The 24,521-nt window shown below is 38.8% G+C and overlaps 1 protein-coding gene across 2 annotated transcripts in view; it reads right to left on the reverse strand.

The window, feature by feature from the left end:
• Positions 1 to 16,432: 16,432 nt before the first annotated feature.
• The window catches only part of RIT2 (Ras like without CAAX 2), a 195,866-nt gene continuing 187,777 nt past the window's right edge, over positions 16,433 to 24,521 (reverse strand). The window contains exon 6 of one of the 2 annotated variants that reach the window (XM_066988104.1): positions 16,433 to 16,761. In XM_066988104.1, coding sequence (XP_066844205.1) covers positions 16,534 to 16,761 — 228 coding nt within the window. In that variant the 3' untranslated portion in view covers positions 16,433 to 16,533. The remainder of the gene's footprint in view (positions 16,762 to 24,521) is intronic. The other variant, XM_066988103.1, reaches the window with a different exon arrangement.

Below are 24,521 nucleotides of genomic sequence, written 5' to 3' on the forward strand. Positions count from 1 at the left end.
CAGAATATGTAGATTTAGAAAGAAAGGGTGAACTTTGGATAAAGATTTTAGGCTGAAGTACAGAAAACATTGATTTTTTTTTTTTTCTACATAGCAGTCACTGCAAAATTTTTGACTTTTATAGGCACAAAGGTGAGACACACCTAAACAGGGTTGCCCCACATTTCAGAGGGATATGAAAACATGACAAGATCCCCATGAATCTTCCTCCATTACTGTACTTCCTTAGCATCTTCCCTATTTTCTCTGCTCCCAGGAAGGAAAGAGAAAGCAATTTTTCAACTCCCTCAAAGCTATGCTACTTCTCATCCAGTGTCCATTTGTGTCCAATCTCTGCTACTTCAATGACAGGTGGTAGACAATAACCCCAAAATACAGCAAGTCAAAGGAGAGAGTTATAAAGGACATTTGCATAAAGCATGTGCCTTGATTATCTTCATAACAATATCAATGGCAAATCATCTATTTAGCTTAGTGAAAACAGAGTTAAACCACTTAACAAACCCTTTTTATGGGAGCACAAAATATTTAGTCAACATAATCTACTAGCAAGTGCTTGGTTTAGCATGTTGGCTGAGATGCAAGAAGTACACTAATGAAATTATTGTCATTTGGGAAACAGCCCACTCTCTGGAAGCTTGCCTGGATGATTTGATCTGAATCCAACATAACTTGGATTTTTTTTTTTTTTTTTAAACCTGAAATATAGAGTAATGCAAATATGTTAACTAACACTATCTTCATAAAAACCTGCTGCTGTGCTAAGATACTCCAGGCTGTGCACGAATTTTTGTTCTAAAGTCTGTAGAAAAAGCAACCAGTTTTGACCCTTTTACCCGAAATTATCATAGTAATGAAAGTCCCAGTTTCTCAGTTGAGAGTTGAAGTGTAGCTTCTGTGCCCAGCAAGACTGAAGCCTTTGTATCACGGTGTTTTTGTCTCACCATATGTTTAGAATATCACAAAAAACAGAATCACCTTGGCAACATGATTTCTACTGTTCCAGTGAGATAGTGGTTTTATGTAACTGCTAGTACTGGTCAGTCCCTTAATTGCAGCAAAGACCTGATAAAAATGAAGCACATTTTTATAGCAAGCACATTTTATAGTAAGCACAAAGCATACTTAAGAGGAACTCCTAATCTTCATCTGCAGATCTTATTGTTTATACTGTTTTGTTAGGAGGATGCTCATCCAGATAATCCATTTTGAATCTTTGACAGAAATCGTGCAATAGAATTAAAATGCTCCAAAGTAAGACATAGAAATGGAGGGTAGCAGTATTCCATGTCCAACATGAAATTTAGGGGATATACATGCATCTCAATTCATGCTCCAAACTCCTTGCCCAACCCCTTCATGTCATGAGAATCTGAAAACAGCTACATGTAAATAACTTTGTTGTCTCAATGCACCGTATGCCCAGACGTCTAAGGTACCAAATGCCTGAGGCCATTTCAGATGCATGAATTGGGGCTCCCACTGGTGGATGACCTCTCTACCTGTCAGCCCCCGAACCCTGAAATCCTCTCTGCAGCATATTACCATTTCCAGAGGGGTGGAGAACACCACATTTCTGGCTGGCTGGTTGGGCCTAATCACCATTAGGCTTAATTATGGAATGCATTAATTATTAGAGTATTAATTAAGAATGATCTTCACTTACTATTCTAGCAGCTTTCCTCAGTGCTTTAGAAGAAAGAATAAACACTTCTAGGTGCCTAACAACAGAGGAAGACATCAACCGAGGACAGGTACTTAACTCAGAGCTTTAAGTAGGCCACTAAATCAAGAAATAAGCAGGATCTCATACACTCCCCTGAACATTGGTTTCTGCTGACTAGCTCAATTATTTATCAGTGCTGGCCTTTAAATCCCATTGTTCATCTCCTAACACCATGTACAGTTAGATTAAAGAATTTAGAAATCCACTTTGGGTATCTGATTTAGGAGACTGTGAGAAAAACCTTCACACACGAGGTCTGGTTTGTTCTTCAGCTGTTGGTTATATGTGCTGAGGACAGATCTGGCAGACAGTGTGCATGAGCTCGGGTGCGCATGTGCTTTTCTCTAAGCTATGCACCTCCATCACCTGTCAGGACTTGTATAAATTGTGTAGAAATTGTGTGCATACATATATAGCATTATTTTTCCACTAGGAGGTATGAGGTATTGTGGAAAGTAACCAGAAATAAAGAACTGAATCACATTTTCTGTAACTTTTTTTTTTTTTGTGTGTGTGTATGTGAGTGATAAAACTAAATGTTTCCTAAAGTAAAAAAAAAAAAAAAAAAAAAACCTATTTTTTTAAACTAGTTTTAAAATTTAAATCCCAAACTTACATTACATTACAGTTAAGCTTATGTTCTTAAGCAATACTAGAGATGCCATCAAGTAAAACAGAACTATAATAATGTTCTTTTGGAAAAACATAAATAAATAAATAAAAGCCACAAAAATATTATCTGTTGAAAGTAGGAGGTTCCTACAGATATTTCTAAGCAGCAACAAATAACATTTCTATGCATACACTCTTCCTCACAGCATTTAACAACATATCTTGTGCTCCTACAAGCAATAATGTGGGATAGGTGAGCCCTTGTCTGATCTGCTGCAGAAGTGTGTTTGTCTTTCTGCAAACAGCAGGAGTTCCCATTAATTTTGTGTTGTCCTTCTCAATATAGCTGCCTCCAACCATCCCATCAAAGGTTTTTCCAAATATCTAAGAAAAGATTTCATTACAGCTTAAGCTATTTTAATGCCTCATACACAAGAGAAGACTGTTTTGAACAAATGCTCTGTAATGATAAATATATTCTGGACAGCTTCAGCTTTATCATTTCTTTTTGCCTTCAGTGTGTGATGCTGCAAATGCACCTATTGCAATGGAAGATCCATTATAAACTCAATCAATTACACTCCAGATTTCATAGTTAAAAGATGATAAGTAATAATAGCAATGCTGTCCTCCTGGACAATGGTATAGAACCTAAAAGACAAAAGATGGAAAATGAGCTTCATAATAAGCTTCCGCCACTCATTTGCATTTCCAATTGTCAATGCCATCATATTTTAAGCCAAATTTATAACAAGCCTAATTTGAAGAGATAAATATTTGAAAAAAAATATATATTATTTCATCATTTTCTTTGATGTTTGAACACATTTGCCAAGTACAGAATTCCTTAGGGCCTGAGGCTGCGTTTCTAAGACAGTTGGAAGGCAATCAAGTTAAAACTGCTGCAGCCATGTCCTCCGCGTGCTACCAGATTTCAAATGCTAACCTGGCAGAAAATTCATCATTTTGCTGCTGTTGTTTTCCTGTGTGACATTTCTGCTCCACAGGTTTAGCTGACATGGACCAGTTCATGGAGGGGGTCACTAAGAATTAGGTCCAGCACAAAGCAATAGGTGAAGCCATTGCTTTAAGAACTACCTGGTCATGTAGGAATGTGGGGAATGTCACTCCCATAAAGAAAGACGGCCTGGATAAAACCTTTATAAATATGAAGAGAGATCATCCTCCTATTTCCAAGCAATTGTCAAACAGATTAAAATTATACATATATATATATTATATATATATAAAACTTGTAAATTATTGTTTTTAAATATTTTCCATAGAAGCTCCCTTTGAGGAAATGAGAAGATAAATCTTTAGTGCTTACTCCATGAAACTTGAACTGGATCAAGTAAAACATGAAAAACATGCTTTTAATAATCAAAATTTATATTTTTTGTCAAGAAGTTACAGATTTCTGGTTGCTGTCTTAATTTTATGTATAAGTTACCAGTTGTGTGTAACCTTTATACATGATCTGCAAAAAATATTTTGAAAGTTACTTCCTTTGTCTGAATATAATTCACTCTGGGGCTATATTTAAACAGAGAAAAAGCCTCACTGAACATGGTATAGCCAGGGGAGATCTCAAAGAAACCAATTTACTGCACTTAATAATAATTTTAAAATCCTCTCATTTTCCACAAAAAATACTCTAACTGAAATAGTTCTTACCTCATAAAGAGTTGTCTAAATCTGAATATTCCAGATTAGTTCTTATTTTGTCAAAGAATTCTAGGATTAAAAAAAAGTGTTGTTGCTGCATTATTATACCTTTATACCTTTGTGTTGTGCACATGCTTCTGGGATTTTCTGGGGGCAGGGTGCAATGGGTGAGGGGAATAGCATAGAGCATCCTTATCAAAATTACATGGGAGGTGGCCTTATTATACTATTGGCTAGCCCTCTAAGAAAAGTTGTCATTTCAATGAATTCCCTGAAAATTTATGACTATGAAAAAGCCCTAGAAAATATCACTTAGGGAAGATTTCAGAAATAATCCTGAGGCTTAGATTATATAGTCTAGACAGGGCTTCATTTTCCATTTCTATGATCAGATGAGCAAGGTAAGACTAAGGTAAAATAAACATAACTGAAGAAAAGCATGTAGAGTTACCTAGAGACAATGTGGAACAGGACATCCATCTTAGAAGTCCAGACTTCATTCAAATAAATAAGTTTTGTTTATTTATTTATTTATTTGTTCTATTTGTTTTTATTTATTTATTTATTTTATTATTATTTTATGAGCTTGCTCAGTGGATTGTCTCGTTTAGACTTGGCAGCAATCATTTTCACTCAAAACTCAAAGGTTTCTTGTATTTCTTCCTGTAGTGGGTTTGCAGGGCAAGGTTTTGGTAGCACTGGGCCATAGGGGTGGCTTCTGTGAGAAAAATCTAGAAGCTGCCCCATGTTAGGTAAGTGGCCCACTGCTGACCAGAGCTAAACCAATAAGTGATGTTGTTTGCACCTCTGTGAGAGCATATTTAAGATAGGAAAAAAAAAAAAAAAAAAAAAAACAACACTGCTACACAGCAGCTGGGAGAGTAAGAGGAAAGTGAGGAACAGCCTTGCAGGCGCCAAGGTCAGTGAAGAAGGAGGGGGAGAGGTGCTCCAGTCACTGGAGCAGAATTCCCCTGTGGCCTGTGGTGAGGACCGTGGTGAAGCAGGCTGTCCCCCAGCACCCCATGGAGTATCATGGTGGAGCAGTGTTCCATGCTGCAGCCCGTGGAGGAGCCCCTGGTGGAGCAGGTGGACCTGCACTGATGGAGGCTGCAGCCTGTGGAGGACCCCCACAGGAGCAGGCCCCGGTCCGAACCTGTGGAGAGGAGACCACGCAGGAGCAGGTGACCTGGCAGGAGCTGCTGCCCATGGGGGACCCAGGTTGGAGCAGTTTGCTCCTGACGGATGGACTCCATGGTACGGACCCATATCTGGAGCAGTTCTTGAAGAGCTGCTGCCTGTGGGAAGCCCACGCAGGATCAGTTTGGCAAGGACTGCATCCCGTGGGAGGGACCCCACGTGGAGCAGGGGTAGAGAGTGACTGAAAAGGAGTGGCAGAGAAGAAGCACTGTAGACTGACCACAACCCCCATTCCCCCATTCTCCTGAGCCGCTCAGGGGGGAGAAGGTGGAAGAGGGCGGATAAGGGGAAGGTATTTTTGGTTCCTTTTCTTTGTTTCTCACTTCTCTAGCTTGTTAGCAATAGGCAATAAATCTTCATATTTCCCTTTTCTGAGTCTGTTTTGCCCATCGCAATAATTGTTGAGCAATTTCCCCATCCTAATCTCATTCCTTGAGCCCTTTGCATCATATTTTTCTCCGCTGTTGTGGTTTAACGCAGTCGGTAGCTAAACACCACACAGCTGTTCACTCACCCTCCCCCCTCTCTCTCTGGGACGGGGGAGAGAAACGGGAAAGTGAAGCCTGTGAGTTGACATAAAGACAGTTTATTAAGACAGGAAAATAATAATAATGGTAATAATAATAATAATAATAGTACTAATAATAATAACGTGTATGAAACAAGTGATGCACAATTGCAATTGCTCACCACCTGCTGACCAATGCCCAGCCTATCCCCAAGCATCTGGTCCCCCCACCCTGGCTAGCCACCCCTATATATTGTTTAGCATGACGTCAGACGGTATGGAATACCCCTTTGGCCAGTTTGGGTCAGCTGTCCTGGGTCTGTCCCCTCCCAGCTCCTGCTGCACCCCCAGCCTGCCCTCTGGCAGGACAGAGCGAGAAGCTGAAAAGTCCTTGGCTTAGTGTAAGCACTGCTCTGCAACAATTAAAACATCAGCATGTTATCAGCGCTCTTCTCATCCTAATCCAAAACATGGCACCCTACCAGCTACTAGGAGGAAAATTAACTCTATCCTAACTGAAACCAGGACATCCCTCTTCCCCTTTGAGGAGGGGGAGTGAGAGAGTGGTTGTGGTGGAACTCGGCTGCCCACCCAAGTAAAACCAGCAGGCTTCCTGATGGCCCATAGAAGCTGAAATTCTATCACATATCAGAACAGCTGCTACAATTCTCTTGAGCTTGTTTTCGTATTTGCAAGCCAACAAAAATGCATATAAACATTTCTGACATTATCCAGTGTCTTGCGAATACACCAGTAATAATTTTGTTGGCTGCATTGATCCTACGCTCCATTGCCATGTCACCCACAGATCAGAAGTGGTTCAAGCAGCTGCTGAGAGAAACATGAACTAGCTGAGGATTTCCCTTGCAGAGGGGAATTGTGGGTTGTCATTAACAATTACTATAGAGGCTAGTCTTGTCATTTTGCATTGTAGAAAACCTGTTGCACACAGTCAGAGCGAGATGGATATCTGTGGCCCTATCTGTAACATGTATTTCTACCATACCTCAGAGTTCTGAGGGTGCTACCTGGCTTCACATTCCTTTAGTTTAAACCCAGCTCCCCAAAGGCAAGGTTCTAAGTCCATCTGGACATTGGCACAAGTCATTCGTTACCCCTGGCAGGTAAATTAGAATGGTTGTTTCTTTCTATGGTGAGGTGGATGAAAGAGGAAAGTTTTATGGCTGGTGATCATGCTGTGGTATTTCTCCTCAAGGACAAGCAATGTCCCCATGGCTATTACCCTTTAATAATTGACTTTGTGGTGTCTTCATTGGTACAGCACTTGCCCTGACAGGCAATGATGGGAGTTTGCAGTCCCAGCTCTGCCTAAGGTGCTCAGACCCAGCTATCAACACCACAAGACTGCTTTAGCTCCAGGAGAAATATCTTTGACTCGGGAAGTTTCTGATGACAGGTTTCTGAGAGAGCATACATAATACATCTTAATATGTTTTAATCTTCTTTCCTGGGATTCTGCTTTGACCTCAGCAGGAAACAGGTTTTTGGTTGGCTGCAGCATGAAGCATGCAAAGCATACATTTTTCTGTATTTTAAATCTTTAATTAAGATAAAACAATATGAAGTATACCAAAACAAGAATCTACTGAGAGTGTTTTCTCCTACAAGAACAAGGAAATCAAAGATACATTAGTTTAGTTACCTAAGTCATTACAAGGGCTTGAACTCAGAAATCTAACTGAATAATATCCCACAAAAATATGATCAATTAATCAAAATGAAGTAGATTCCCATCTTTTTCAGAATATAAATTTCTAAAGATAAATGTGCTTTATTTCTACATAAATAATATTCATACTCCCTTCAAATCTGGTTGTTTTGTAGTCAGCAGCACTGCAAGCCTGTGTAGAAATGTGAAAGCTGGAGAGAGAAATGATCTATTAAGCTGGGATAGTTCTTAGTAGGGCATGACATGGTGCTTTATCTTGTCTAAATATAGGTGACCTAGATGTAAAGGCCTTTACTAGTTCCTTTGGAAACCTTGTCTACCATCAACCATGTCTCATTGGTTGGAAGTTAGCCAAATATTGAGCCGCTATTTATTTCTGATTTCTTTTTATTGCTCCTGATGAATGTATATACCCCAAGCCTTCCAAGCAGACTCTTTCTCTCTCTCTCTCTCTCTCTCTCTCTCCCTCTCTCTCTCTCTCTCTCTCTCTCTCTCTCTCTTTGGCCCACCTTTATTACATAGACTGGAAATCTCTGATTAATATAAGTTACAAGTGAATATTCTACCAAGTGCCAGTATTCCACTCATCCTTGCTGTAAATTATTACAAGTCCAAGCTGATGCACTTGCATATATTCAGTACCTCTTTTAGGTAAATATAGACACAAAAATGTTATACATTTAATTTAAGCTATTTTTCCTGGTTTTCTGTATAGTGAAGGTAAGAGTAGTCTGGTTTGTATTCTTAGGAAAACAGTAACTGAAAGATACCAAGTGAGACACATATAAAACATATGCTGTGGGTATTAGTAGTAGTCCTACCAAGAACATGGACTTTTTTGTCCAGTGGCACAGTAATACAAAGAAAAAAAGTCTTTTTTTTCTTTTTTTTTTCTTTTTTTTTTTTTTCCCACCTTTGTTTTACTTCAGATGCAGGCTGCGTGATAAATGGGGACAGCTGAAATTCTGGGGTTTGAAAACACTGTGTGTGTGATTATACATGTGTGTCTCTGACGTTATTTAGGATGTATAGAGAGAACATATTTTTCACTGAAAGTGCAGTCAGATAGTGCCTGCACTGCTTTACAAGATGAAAATATGTATACCTCCAAAAAGGCAAAAATAAATAAAATAAAATAAAATAAAATAAAATAAAATAAAATAAAATAAAATAAAATAAAATAAATAAATAAAATAAAATAAAAAGAAAGAAAAAAGAAACTCCAGCATTTTGACATTTTTTATGCAGGAAAAATGTGTCAAGGAGAGCTGTCATTCCCTTGCTGTTTGATCAGCACAGCTGAGAGACATCTGGGGAAGCACATCTGCCTTCAGATGCCTTCTAAGCAGTGATGATACTCCTGCTCCTTCTCACAGCCACACAGAGGGAAAGGACCGGCCATGGCCCTGAGGGAATGGCAAGTGTCAGGTGTTAGCCTGCATCCTGCTATGGATGGAGCAAGAGCAATTCCTCTGGCAGGCTCCAGCTCTGTTGGCCTCTGCCCGCCAGGTGGCTGTGGGCCTAGCAACAGGTTTGTAAGGCAGAGCCTGAGGCTTTAGTGCTAAGTATCAGGACAACCCTACTGGTGAACCACATGGCAACAAAGGGGTGTCTGAGGCTGCGGTTTGTATAAGGGGTTTGGAAGGTGTTGTCCAAGGAGGCCAGTGTGCTTCAATATCAGGGTGAAGATCGTAACAGACTCTTCTGTATCAGACAAATTATTGACAATAATATACTTCCATGTTAAATATTGAGGGTATTTAACAGTAGTCTTCAGACCTGTTCTCGATTTACAAAATCTGCCACAAGGTGAGCAGTCTACAAACCTGACAGACCTCCTTCTCCATTAAGTGAAGGCCTTTTTTTTTGTCGAGGTATGTCTTTTCCTGTCCTATCTGTTTGAATCACTGTGATTCCTGATAAGGATTTTCATCACTCAGTGGCAAGTGGATTGAAAAGTCTCTACCAGGTGAAAGAACTGATACGGTACTGACTGTTCTCAAATTTCTTGGCAGTCCCTGGAGGTCCATCCTTGTTCAGAAATTTTATCACAGCAATATTTTACAGCTTCTATAACTTAAGTCTTTCTGAAGTTTATTGTTGGCAGGTATAGTGTGTTCTCACAGGCTTTGTGGTTTCATGTGTTTTTCTTCTCATCTTTCATGTACACCATGATAATCAACTCTGCACAGGTCGAAGAACTCTTCAAAGTACTCCTTTGAACATCTGCCTCCTTAAAGACATCCCTGCTGTATTCTCTGATAACTTGGATCTCATCCAGTTTTGCTAGATAAAGTCTTAGGTGTATTTGGTGAACACCTTATTAACTAAAGAGGAGAGCAGAAACAAGTTCCTACATTTTTCATTAACATCTGGTCTGAGAACAGTGGGAGGGAAAAAGCCATCAGCGAATGATCTGCATGCACTGTTAGCAAACTGGTAGCTGCTCTCCCTGATGAAACCACATATTTGAAGTACTATTTAAAATCTTCAGCAGGGAGCTATCATTCCATCATTTATATTAGTTATGAGGCATATAAATGAGGGGTTTGCTGCTATCCTTCTAAAGGACAGAGCTGAGCATCCTACTTTTTCTCCAACTGTTCACTTGAAACAAGCTGTTTTCAGTTTCTCAAGCATACATAGTTCAGGGAACCAGCAGACACCACAAAGAGATTTGTTCTCATAAGTAGAAGCTTCAGTGAAGGGACAACTTATTGCACAGGCAGATTCTCATCTTTTGTCAGATTCTCATTAGAAACCTGATGCATATTCCAGTGAAGGAAATCCATGCTTCCCATGGACTTGACTGAATATTGCTTCTGCCTGCTTAATTTCCCATTCTGTGCCCTGTTCTCCATCATTTTGTTATTAAAATGTGTTCCCAATCTGTCTTGCATTTTCACAACAGTAATAATTTTTCTGACCTCTTCCTTCCACTTTCTAGGCCAATGACATTACATCATCCTGAGGAGGAGGCAAATCATCAGCGATTCCTATTGCTCTTAATATGACCCATCTCTTAATATCCTGATCAAACTCCTATGGTGTGTGCACTTGAATCAAACATCTTGAGATTTTATTATATCTCTTTTTTTGCCATTGTATCTGCTGTTCCCTTTCTAGAAGGCATAAAGACACATCCAGTGCGGAGAATGCTGTAAGTCCTTCCCAGTTCACTTGATTTTCATATGTTTTCTTATACTGTATTCTCCTCTACCACCTCTGCTTATCCTTCCCATCACTAATAATCTCTTTATTCCATCTTCCTTAAATTGTCTAATATTTTGGGTTATGGCTTTTATAAGTTTGCAGGGACAGAAACCTCTTCTTCCTCTGTGTGACTGAAGTATATTCATCATCATGAGAGCATATGTAATTCTACGCTAGAGATGGATATGAATCAACTGTAAGTTTTTCCATTGCCTTCACAAGAGCTATCCACTTAGACTGTCTGAATACCTTAAGTGTTCAAGCTTATTCATTCAGTGTCATACGTGAAAAGACACCTGTGATTAGTTAGCAGTGTCTAGTAGCAGAGGCAAAGTCAGTCTGCAGGAATTGTCAACTTCCTATTCAGAAAGCTGTGTGACTTTGCAAAAAGTTTATCATGAAAAATATTACTTATTCTGCTTAGTATGAACACTGAAAGTGTGGAAAATTTATGAAGGAGGCAAAAGATGCAATGTCTTTAGTTTGTTAAAAGCACCAGAGACTGCCTTTTACACTGCTGTGAGTGATGGAATAGAACAAGAGAAATAAAACTGAAAAATACTGAGTTTATCTGAATGGTGCTGCAGATGGAGAGGTCAGCTCTGGTGGTTTAGGACTGCTGGAAAACCAATGGAAGAAACTGTGTAGGAGTCTTTATCGGGGCAGGCTGTTGGAGGCGACACAACCAGAAGAAATTTTGAATCTACTAACTATTCTGATTTATTCATTTCAGGGCAAGGAATTCCAAATTATCTTGCTTGCAGAATGCAGCAAAAAGCAGAGAAATACTAAACTTTTGTCCAACAAATTTCATAGATGTGAAATTGACTGCCTTCCTCTTCTATTAATTGTACTTAAAATATAATGGTAAAATGATGCTGTTCTCTTTTATACAATTAAAGGCAATGAGATTTTCATATAAAGGGCTCACTTTGCTTTACCTTCCTAATATTGTTCTTTACATGGAATTCTGTTCCAGCTGCAGCCATGAAAAATAAAGTTCTTTTTGAGCTTTGTCTTGTACTAGTTGAAACAGTTGTAAGACTATAAGCACTGTAAAAAAATATGATGCATGACCAAGTGCAAGAATGGGAAAATCTCATTGTCACATTAATTATCTATTGACAGAAGATATACAGTAGGTGATGCAATGGCTTTGGATGTTCTTGTCTTTATTACCTCTTGGGGGAAAAGTTCAGATCATGAGATGAGTTTGGTGATCTTGATTGGACATTTGTCCTCATCACAAAACAACCTCATAATTCAGCACGATGTAACAAAATTGGAGAGCTCAGATTGAGGAGGCTTAGGACCAGGAACACCAAGGAGTAATAAATCAGGCTAGAGGTGCAGGGCAATGCCGCTTGGGGTGACTTTCACAGCATCTGTGAGACAATGCCATCCCCATTACAAATCATTTTGCGAGGCAGACATCCTAAGGAGGAGCACATATTTGAAGGGACAGGTCAAGTTAGAAAGTGCGCTAAAAGAGAGGCTGATCAGAAGTGGTCTGAGACATTACTCTGTCCAAATGCCATTCAATTGTCTGAGAACAGAGATTTTAATACTGTTTGAAAGACACATTCTGTAATTTCACATTTCCTTTACTAATTTTTAGGGATTTCTTAGAGACATAGACAAGAAGCAGTGTGCATGATACACACTCATATAAATAAGACATGCTAAGGGGGTGTCTAAATATATCTGCTATCGTAAGTATATTTAAATGAATTATATCAATATAGTTGTCTATGCTAGACAATTATGTTGCTAGTTTTAGTTGCTAGTACAAAATCAGGCAAGTATTTGTGTACTCCTATAGCTAACTGTAAACTTTGTCTGATTTACAGGAACTGGATTGCTGGTTTTCAGTGTAATTTTTAACAGTTGATGTCATCATCTCAGTATCTCCATTTGAGATGGCTGCAGCAGGTGCCTTTGCTGTCACTACAGAGACAAGAAGGCCCAATGACAGCTATTTTGCTTATCACAGATATCACAGTCTGGCCCACAGAGAGCGTAACATTCACTCTGGGAGAAGACATTGATACTGCTGTAGAATGTAAATCATGACTACGAGAAACTAAACTCTGCTGAGGGCCATCGTTTTCTTGTTTTCCTGTCATCTGACACAATACAGGGAGGGATCAAATGTTTAAGAAAGGATCAGGCTGAAAGACAGACAGAAACGTGAATTATATAGTGGACAAAAAGGAGGAGAATTCCCTCTTTTCATTCTAGCCATATGTTCATACAATTCAGCTTTAAAATATTCTTGTTCCTTGTTTGTGTTTTTTTTTTTTTGTTCGTTTGTTTGTTTTCTTGCTGTAAACAAACAAACAAAAATCAATAATTTGTAAATGCATCAGCCTGTTAATACTGTACATGAACTGACAATGTGAGGGAACACAGAATGTTCCTGTGTTTAAGTCCTAAGGCCTATATGCATAACATGTGAAAAAGGAAAATTTAAGCACTGAATTATTCTACCTTGACTTATAGCCTTCTCCAGAGGTAATTACTTCACAACTAGATTCAACTTGTGATCTGCCAAAATTGGGAAGAATGGTAATTAAATGCCATATATTATATATTTGTGATAGATGCTATAGATACATTTGCAAAGTTTTTATTTTATTATTTATTTTATTTTATTTTATTTTATTTTATTTTATTTTATTTATTATTAGCTGGCTTTAATTATAACGGAAGTAAACTGAGCTATGGTCCAACTGCAACACAGTCTGTCAGTGGAGTAAGTTATAGCTGCCACCTTCATGGGGCTGTAGGCAACATAGAAAAATAAAATGATCAGTTTCCTTCTTCAGACTTTCCAGACATGGTTAGATGAGAGGCTAGTCAGAGACAGAAAAGTCTTAGACACAGACCTGCTGTTTTTTAACTCTGTCAGCTAGGCTTGACAGCTAAATACAGCCTTCTGTGACGGAATCATAATGATTAATTAGGTAAAGCAGCTGCACCGAGCCTCTTGCGCAGTTATGACTTATGTTAGCCTCACTGACTATAACCTCCATCAGCTCTGCTCAATTAACTGAGGTTAAGTATTATAGATTATTGAGGAATTGGGTGATGGTAAATCAGAATGACATTCCTATTTTAAAAATAAAGGATGGTCAGGTGTTTCAGAGACAAGATTCAACACCAAGCATTTACAACACCATTCTGCCATAGTTAGGCGGTAGACTGATCATTAACAATGGGGTTCATCCTATGTGCTCTTAGCTATCAAAAAGTTAGCCCTAGACACAAGTTGCACTTTAAGGAGCAACATAAAAGAGCTGGAAAGAGGCAGCCATTTTAGGCAGTGATTTGTCAAACGCTAACTATCCAAGTTAGACAGAAAAAATCACCCTAGGAACCTCTCTGCTTATTAACTAAGGGGCTCAATAACTGGGTGTCATACTCAGCTTCTATATGACTAAACTGGAGTGAGATAAAACCAGACCTTTCTGCCCAATAGATACTCAGACGCCTGAAGTTGCATGCAGAAAATGTAACAGAAGGTCCTCAGAGGATCTCATTCTTTTTGAAATTACTAACTTATTACCAGACATCTTTTAAAATCTGACATGTGTAGGTTAGCTATGGGGATACTGAGAATGTGGAGAGTTCATGGGCTTGGTACACATAAATATGACTATGTAAGCTGTACTGTTACATTCTTAAAATGATTCTTACTACGGCTTCAGATCACATCAGCTAGCACTTGCCTAACCAGTTGCTGAGCATGATGCAGAACCCAGCACACTCCAGGGACCATTTCCAACAGCAATGTGTGTATGGTAACCCTGCCATAAAGGCTGACAGTTTAATAGCATGGAAAGATATCGTTCCATGCCAGATGACCTTAATGCCTGATAATGGGTATGTTTAATTTACAAATTCATTTGAGGCTTAATCTTAGACTGTATCTATGCCCTTTTGCAACTTTTTTGATATTTCAAGCTGACTAGAAACAGGCTACCCCTAAAACTACAACTCAAAGCCAGTATTGATATAGTAAGTCCCTCAGCAGTGTGGGTGAAATAATAACCAATACTAAATGTTTTCCAATTGACTCAAAGCTTAGGCATCTGCCTGAAAAGGACCAATGAACATCCCTCAAGGTTTCTCAGGATAGTAATTTCTATGGTCTCTTACATGTGGAACGACTGCTTCATTCCCCTCTGTGCAGTGTGCAGTATTGGAACAGTCACAGATGTTCCTCTTGTTATTTATAGTCTCAAAGCCACCATCTGTTCAGTGTAGCCTCCTGTTGTCTCTCCACCAATACTTAGCTCATAAACTCTTTGGGCAAGCACATCTCTGTCTTTAGGAGCTTTACCTAAAATGTCTGTGTCAATACAGGTAAAATAATAATAGTAATTATAGTAGAGTAAATGCAGTCTTCAGTTGTTGGAGGCAGGGATCAGGATATACACCTAAATGCTTATATCTGCTTATATTTCTCTAAAATAATTTTTCCAAAGATCATCTATATAGCTACATGTTATCTAACTATACACATTGAAGTGATACCTTTGATGGAAAATTTCTGACAAGTCAAAATAAATCACTGTTTTTTCTTGAATGGAAGAGAAAGTAAAGAATAAAACACCAGATTTTAATGAACTGATTTTTTTCATGAAACTGTAACCCTTTCATACTTAACTGACCAAAACAAATCAACTCCCCCCCCCCCCCCCCTTCCCACAGGTTCCTCTAAAATATATAGTCAAAAAATAAAAGAGAAAAATAATGAACATTTACTAAGGAATGCATTTTTTTTTTCTAAGAATATATTAAATAGAACAGACACAAATGACACTGACTACAAGGATAGCTTCATGGAATTCACGATCTTTATTTTTTGACAAAATGTATGCATGATTTACTTGTAAAATTTATAAATAAAGTCAATATTAAAAGAAGTCTGGAAAAAAAGTAAATGAGACTGTATTCTACTTCATGCCAGCTTTAAAAAGGAATATTTAAAAGACCTGTCCAACTAATCAATCAAATGATTCACTTGGATGGTCATGGACAGTGAAAGACAGTGACTGTCATGATGCAATTCTGTAGTAAGTTGAGGGCTAAATGCTACATTGCAGACGCTATGGTGGGACAGAGTTGCACCACTTTGGGAAGTGTTTTTTGTGCACTTCTTGGTGGGCTGCATGAATGTGGCCAATCCACTGTGTGTCTGTAGGACAATGTACCTCTGCTAGCCAGTTCTGATGAGTAAGTAGAGGAGATGGAGCTATAACCCTGCAGCCTTCTGGATGGCTAGTGTGGGACTTGTGCTATGCTTGCCAACCCTTCCTGCTAAATGGAAAGAACATGGTCAGGATAGGTCTCTACAGGGTTAAAATTGTGAGCCCCCAGTGTTTCCCCTGGTCCCAGCTCACACACACAGACACAGACTGAGCACAGTCTAACCCTAAACCTACATGTGAATGCAAAGCTGAAGGTCAAATACTAAAGTTCTTAAACAGTCAAAATGTCCATTGAAATGAATGTTAATCATTCCCGGGATGAAGAAATGACCCATGCATGGACAGAGAGGAGGCAATACGTGCATCCCTTACTCTAGAAATGGTAGAAGCTGTTCTGTCCTGGATGCTGGCTCAATTCCTAGCCTTTGAAGACCAGCCAGGGACCACAGGGAAAAAGCACAGTATTTTCTCCACTCAGATGTGGAGAGAGAAGATGAGAGGGTGTGCTAAGTGACTTGATATATAATACAGAGGAGCCACAGGGCAACCATGAATTGGGCCTTCAAGGAGCTACTTCTGCATGAGGGCTGAAGGGAAGAAACTCCAGGACCTGGTCTGGAAGATGCTGTGTCAATGCTGCCTTTTCAAACTGTTACAGGTTACTGTGGTCAGCTCCTGAGGGGTGGCTCATGAGGAACTGCCATCAGGTTGTACTTTCCTTTTTTTTCTTCAGGGATCCTTTCAGCTTCCGCCACAGACTATCCTTCCTCTTCATCTTCTTCTCTGCCATGGGCAGTGAGGACTCTTTCCTTCGGATTTCCCTCACTAGTCCATGAAAGACATCATCAATGTAAAAGCGAAGAGCAGCAGAAGTCTCAAAAAAGGAGCAGGAGTATTCTCTGGCTAAGCTCATTCCTTCTTCAGTCGACACCTACAAGGAAAAAAAAAAGAATCTATAAATATCACCTAATTCACAGAGCACGAACCAACAGGAGGCCATAAAATTATATCTAGTCCGACTTTTTGGGTACCACTAGATTGGCACTCCTAAGGCAAACCACCAACCTTTAGTTTAACAGGAAAATATTCTATTATTATTACATAGATAAGATTCAAGTGTGAAATGATCGGATGGAATCCATGTTTGAACAGAGCATACTGACAATGTTCATATACCTGGATATATTATTTCCCTAATTCTGATGTGCCATTTTTTCCAAGTATTTCCTCTCTTTAGTGCACTAATCCTCTAAGGCTTGGGAGCATTGGTTCCTTTATTCTACAGACTAAAACTGATGGTCAAAAAGACTTCAGTAGAAATATGGTCCCAGAAAATGCCTGTTCAGCACTCATCTAATCCTGAAGGGAATTTGACTTGAAGCTGAAAGCACATCAGTTTTCACACCTTCAGATTTTTCAGTCGCAAGAATTTCTGAGCATGTTTTTAAGTGCTCTGGTCTTGACAGACCCATAATCCTATCACTTAGCTCATGTCTGAGCCATATGAAGACCCAAAATCTATTTACTTTTCAGGTCATCTTCCTTAAGTGGTCTCATGTACTTACTATTCTCAGAGAACATTGAGGAAATATATCTTTGTTTCTTTGAGGAACTATAAGGGGAAGAATCTCCAGGAATTTAGAAGGAATCAAGGCAGCTCTTTTTCATTTGCCTGAATTTTCAAACAGGGATCTAAATCCTAAAATTTCCATACTAGCGACCTCTTGCCCACCAGCCTGCTAATTCCATAGAAAAGGTGCACAGCATGCTGATTACTGGTCTAATTGTATAGTCTGACTGTGTGGTCTAGATAGAGTTTAAATGCTTACCACAAGGAGTAATGAATGCCTACTACCTACCTATATTTTGCACTTTTGGAGACTTATACAGTAACATGTAGCAAGTCTTCAGCAAAATAAGGAATAAACCCTATTAGCTAGCTAAATTTTAGGCTAGCTTACCAGCCAATAGAATATCCTTTATTTTCAGTATTCAGACGTAAAACTATATGGATGAAATGTACAGAACATATTCAAGTTTTAGGTGAGAAAATCTAGCCTTTGTTTTTATTTGTGTTTATATAACATGATTTATTCAAGTAACTTTCCAACCATCTGGATTTAAAAAAAAAAAAAAAAAAAAAAAAAAAGGTAGATTAAGTAGTTTGAGACAGCCTTGTGAAAATCTACATCATCTTAGGTTACAAAAAAAAATCAATTGCTACTGTCTGCCACAGAACTAATCTAGTTTTATTTCTTATTTCTACCTTTATGCTCCCAAAATGTCATTTATATTTATTAGGGAAATAAACCCTTATGTTTCAAGATATAAACAAACTCTCTCATACCTACCATGAGGAGAATGTCCTTTTATGATCAGCTTATGACACTACCTTATTGCATTTTGTATATTTATCTGTAAAGCTGGACACAGTGAGAAACAGGATTTTGCATGAAACAAAACACCAGTTCATTCCAGTCTGGAAGAAATCTGCACCTAGCATGTACCTATATAACACAGACCACAGAATTTCTGCCCATCACCTTTGCATCAAGTCACAGACTTTGTAATATCAGTAGGTCATACCTCTATGTTATAGATTTAATCTTAATTTAATTAAGAATATTGTAAAGCTAAGCAGGGAGGTTGTATGCCAACCTGAATAATACTCACTGACACAATGAAAGATTGTTATCGCTTTCCAACTGCTATAATTGCCAACCTTTAGCAAAAGGAGATGGGTAGCAATATGGTCCTTGTTTTTCTCTGGGCAGCTGTGTAAGCAAAATGTGTGATTCAATACGTCTATTGGGCACCATTGAGAAATTGACTGTCTGGATAGGAGACTATCCTGGTCTATTTTGGACTTTTTAATCTTTTTTGTTTTTTTTCTCTTGCTATGCCTTGTTTGAGCTGAAGGAGGTTTTATTTTATTTATTTTTTATATATTTATTTAGAGACACTGCAGTTCTAAGCAAACCATTACACAGAGCTGTAGTTTCAGTGAAGATTTTATACATTCATTACTGAAAAGGAAAAAAAGATAATAATAAAAAAAAAGCTTATAAATAGAAACATCCATATGATAAAAGAATGGTGAGGTTGTACATATAATTATGGTACAAACACAGCACTACTCAAATATCAGAAATTGCCTTTTCTTTTGCTCCATGATTTTCCAGTCTTTGCCCATCTAATTCGTCTTTCTTTCCATGTTTGTCTTTCCTAGGATCAAAATATGTGTTTTCTCCCACCTGCAAGGAAGAAAAATTGCAGGGAAGACATGCTATGTTCTGTAATGAAAAAAGTCTACTATAAGCTGTGAGAACTGGAGAATACTCAGGAGAAATAAAATGAGCAGAAAAACTTCTTCCCATCCTCTCTGTGGCTGGAGGCTTGTAACTTGGCCGAATTTTACTGGATTTCTCTAAAAAGCAACAAAACTTTGGTTTTGGACTCACAGTTTCCTGCCAAATTATGGAGACAACATTAAAGATATTAATGGAAATAGTTAATTTCAAAGCATAGTATTTGTCCTAAATGTTGCCCTCAGGAACTGATTAACTACTTTGCTGAAATTTTATGAAGTAATTCAGCACAAGGAAGACACCTGGCACAAATAGTTTCAGGACATTTAGTCAAAGTTTTTCAGCTTCAAGGCTGAAAACAGGCTTCTCAGAAATCTAATGCTGTCATAATTACCACTACCGCTTCCAGCACCAGTGAAAATATAGCCATACTAATTTAATTAATCTGTTTTCTGAACAAAAAAAAAAAAAAAACGTGCAAGCACAGACAGGTGTCTAGAGGAAAAATACACATTCATCCCTCTGTTTGTAATTTGGTCCAGAGGCTAGCCACCTATGGAATGAAAAACAAGGGATAAAGCTCTTGATGAGGTCACCTAATTCCAGGGATTTACCTTGTTCCCATCTTATTGCCAGAAGAGAAACTATATCATAGAAATCCAGCCCAGATCTGCACAGCTCAGGGACTTGTTGACAAATTGCAGCTTGTGCAGGTCTGTATCACCAGACGACATGATCTGTCAGTGTGACACGGACAGATGGGTCAGGGAGTGAGGTCATTCTATTGAACATATATCTGGGAAGCAGAGCTTTATATCTCATTTTTAGAGTAACCCTCTGTGATTGAATCTGGCATTGTTTCTTGGAGTACAATTCTGGTTATATTGATTCCATTTTAGCGTGTTCCTTTGCTGGTAAACTGAAGAAGGGAATGAAGGGAGGAGGCTGGTGTAGTGAAGATAATGAAAGATGAAGATTTCAGAGCTGGCAAAAGCTTCCTGAATCCAAATTTCATTTAAAAACTGTGAATCTGGGGTGGTATGTGAATCAGGACTTAGAGAAGCAGGGCGTGAAGCTTGTTGTGTAACTAAAGAGCAAGATCCCCCAGGACAAGTCTATGAAATGGGCAGTGGGGCCTCACAGATGCACTTGAGCCCTGGGAAAACACACTTTTCATGTTTTCCCTGAAAAGTGCATGGTTCTAAGCATCCAGTTGGGTGCATGTGATTTGAGAGGGAAGATAAAGCTGTTGTAGCAGCATTTGAACCGTGGATAGCACAGAGGACTGTAGGCTGAACTGGGGAGTTTTTCATCTCTGGATGGCTCAGGGCAGCTGGAACGCAGCACAGCTTCATCCAGATAAGAAGTATTCACTGGCTACAAACAGCATTTTATAACATTAAGATTCTGTTTGTGGCTTTTGTAAACCTCCCCTGGAAAATTACAAGTGAGATTAAATGCAGTGCTGACAGCCTGTGAAAGCCATGATGGATGAGTTGCCATCTTTAAGACAGACCGTTTCCCACTAAGGTCAACTCCTGCACAACCAAAAGGAGAGCACAAAGCCACAGGGGCTGGAAGGTGGGTGGGGAGGCACTGGCAACACGGGCCCCCATACGCAGAACGTAAAGATATCTGGATCTGAGGAGGAAAGAGCAAAAACTGAACAGATCAATAGTCTACCTCTGCTCTTGGACTGTCATTAGCTGGAAAATCTCCCTCTGAATCAGCTTGTTTTGTGTTTAGCTCTGCCTCTCCTTTGGTCAAGGCAGAAAAGAAGTATCTCAAAGTAGATTCTTTGACCAAGATTGTATTATTAGCAGAATCAACAGTATCAGCTTGGGTAAGCCAGTGGTTGTCTTCATGCAGGTAAGCAATGTGTTTCCACTTGAACATCTCATCCCTGCAACAGCATCTTCTGCTTGAGATGGCTTTTGGAGATTCCCCCTGTGACTGGCAGCTCCTGGTTGCCATGGAGAGCTCTGCAGGTGGAATGCCACGGGCTGCAAGGATTCTCCTAAGTTTTCATTAGGCCTCCACCCTGGCAGCCCTCATTAACTTTGCAATGGGAAACAGAGTGGTAATTATAGACCAAAAAACTTTGTTCTGAGAGTGCTTTTTCCTGGAGACATGCAGTCTTGATCACTAATCAGAGACAGAATAGGACACACGTTGGTGAATACGGTGCTCATGTAAGTCCCACTGAGGCTAATAGAAAGAACTCCAGTGGTTTTTGATCAAGCTGTGCATGGACAGTATTTTTGACAGGCAATTACTTATGTGAGCGATAAACAAAATGTAACAGGTTAGAAACACAGGTAGGGAAGCAGCATCCTGAGCAAACCTGTTTGTACCATAGCAAGTTAAGAGGGAGGTAAGAAGCCAGGAGTGCTCTGAATGATGTCTAGGAAAGATCAATGTCATCTCTGGGTGTCTCAGCCATATGGAAATTTTTCTATTTCCCAACACACCCTGTTCCAAACACCAAGCACCCACATGCCAGGTTGTGTATCAGTACCTGGATATCCATTTGGAGAGAGGAAGACAATCTACAAGAATCCATAGAAATATTCACATTCCTTCCCAATATTATCTATTCCCTCAGCATATTAGAACAAACTAAATAAACTTTTGGTATGGGTATAAACCTATAACATGCCATGGAAAAAGGAGCTGAAGAAATCAAAGGTCTTGCCAATATCCTGGGTCTGCAATATACAGATCTGCCAAAAGAAAAATAATCTCATGGATCTAGAAAGTAAGAAATGCTACTCCAGACAACAGAAAGTGAAAGATGGGTTCTGCCTATCTGACATGAATGATAATTTTATTGATCCCAGCTCTGACCACTGAGCTTGTGCTGAAGGCACTCCCACGAAGCAGCTGTGAGATTTCTTCTTAATGATCAGCAACAACCAGGACTGCTTAATTTTCACCTTTCTCAGTTCATCAATGTGGCTAAGGTACCAGGAAAAAATAGGTGGTCCCTGGCTACCCAGCACAGATGAACATCAGGGACTTACCCAGTATTCTGGACAGGGACAAGCTCTGGGTTTTGCTTGATAGGACTGGAACCAACACAGGTTGAAGTGAGTGTTCCTATGTTGCCACCACCCTTTCCTAAAGAACAAGTGCTTTCACTGTAAGCATTTCCTTCCTGTTTTAAAAAGCAAGCAGTCCAATGCATTAGCCCCAAAGCAGGTCTATTATACCTTTGCCATTTATTTTTTTCCACTGACAAGTGTTGTATCAACAGCCATGGTGGCAGTGACTTTCCACAGGATGGTTTACGGATCTTTCCATGTGCGAAATGCTATTGTTCAGGTCAAAGCTCAAATACTTAGATATTACAACAGTGGCTTTGGTTTGAAAACCTGAACAGTGCCAGCAGGAACAGAAAAATCAATCTTTCTGTCTTTTTAAGACAAACATTACTGTTATTTGTTCACATAATATTTTTTAAAAAATAAGAAAATAAAAAATGATTCAAGCACTTTTACCCTTCTCCTCTTTCTTCAGATATTTACATTTATAAACTGCCTATCAGAGTCTTGCCACTGAACAGTGACATCCCTGAAAGGAGGAGAAAACAACAAGATCAAGTGGAAATCAATTCAAGATGAAAAAAATTTTGGAGACTAGGCTTTGTGAGTAACCAGTTATTTCCAGTTTGTGACCAGATATTCAATATGACCATATGTCAGGTCTAAACAAATGTGCAGTAAATGCAAAAGTAAAACAATAAAATACCTGGTGTTAAATATTCCAGTTTCCATCTTCCTCAATCCAAACATTCTGTATTGTTTCAGGATTTTAAACTGAACTTAAGTGTGAATTATTGCTTAAAAATGTAACATTGAAACTTTTCCAACTGCTAAGATAAAAATTAAACTTTCTAACCTTTATGTATGATCACATTTGCAAATATATACACTGCAGTTACCGATTTGATTTGCACAAGACTCCACAACTAGTTTCAGCTGACATAAACCAGCATTTTTCACTCAGCAGATATGTGCACCTGAGTTTTTTCCTCAGTCCCTACGGAACAGACACCTCTTTTCAGCAACCTGAGCAGTAAATAACAACACACTGCAGAAACCTGAGAGGAGAATTTGATGTCAACACCATTACTCTTAAAACTATTTGGAAATCTTCAGAAGTAATTAGTTGAACAAATCTCACTCTGACTTCATGGCAGGCAATTCTGCAGGCTCAGTTTTGCTGGCTTTCTAGATTACAAGGCTAGATGAGATAAAGCAACCATACAATTCATCATTATTGTGAGGGTATTGAAATGTGTTCAGTTTGGTCTCATATGTCTCATAAGTTTTCCATGTTTTTCTTTCTACCTCACCACTCTGATACTTTTTACTGTTTTCAGAATTACTGCTGTTCAAATGGCCAAGAGGGTAGATCTCATTAGCAGCCTGTGGCCAAGGAAAAGATGTTGTCTTTCTGTCTGAATTTATGCCCTGATGGACTGGATGACATGGAAATGCCTTGTGGCACAGTACTAAGACATCTCATAACCTCATCTGTTCCCACCTCTGAAAAAAAACTTCCATTATAGATGTTCACATATTCTTTCCCTTCTCCTTTTAGCCTGGTCTTTGCATTTGGAGAGGAAGGAAAACATGGCTTTAGCAGTGAAGAAAATAATAGATTGTGGCTTCTGTGGTAAGCTTTGGGGCTTATTTGTAGGGGATGGAAGATGGAGAATGTGGGATTGTAAAACTAAGTTTGCATGTTTTTACAGAAAACTTTATAATAGTCTGAAAGAAAAACAAATTTATAGACAAAACAGGGCACACTCATCTGTCCCAAATTACCAACTTTCCACCTAGTTAGTTACAAAAGTGAGATATGAAACACAACCCTCACTTCATCGTTCTGAACCAGGAAGATACACTTATTTGATCCAAATGAAACACAAATTGTTGAGGGCTATTTACCACTCTTAGATTAGACAGACATTTTCTGACTTTCTAAGATCACTGCTATGACCTTACATGAAATCTCTTATGCTATTACTAGCTATTTCATTAAATGCATCACTTAGACTTTTTCATACGAAAAATTTCCAGATCAAATTCTAATTCAAACTTGCACAATTTATTAAGGTTTTTATCACAAGCTTTGTGAAGGAGATTATTACCCAGCACTGATTTCTGTCCATTCTTTCTCCCTTTTTGAAGAGATTAATTTATTATTATTATTATTATTATTATTATTGGATTCATTGGACACAAAGTGGGAGTTATGCCTCCAAGTAATTTGCCATCCTGTTTTGGTCAAATGTTGCTTTGAGTAAAGAGAAATATTCTTCATGAAGTTGCCTAGTCATGAAGCAAACAAAACACATGAGGCTCCTAGGTCTGTG

Source organism: Anser cygnoides, chromosome Z (genome assembly GCF_040182565.1).
Source record: "Anser cygnoides isolate HZ-2024a breed goose chromosome Z, Taihu_goose_T2T_genome, whole genome shotgun sequence".
NCBI lineage: Eukaryota > Metazoa > Chordata > Aves > Anseriformes > Anatidae > Anser > Anser cygnoides.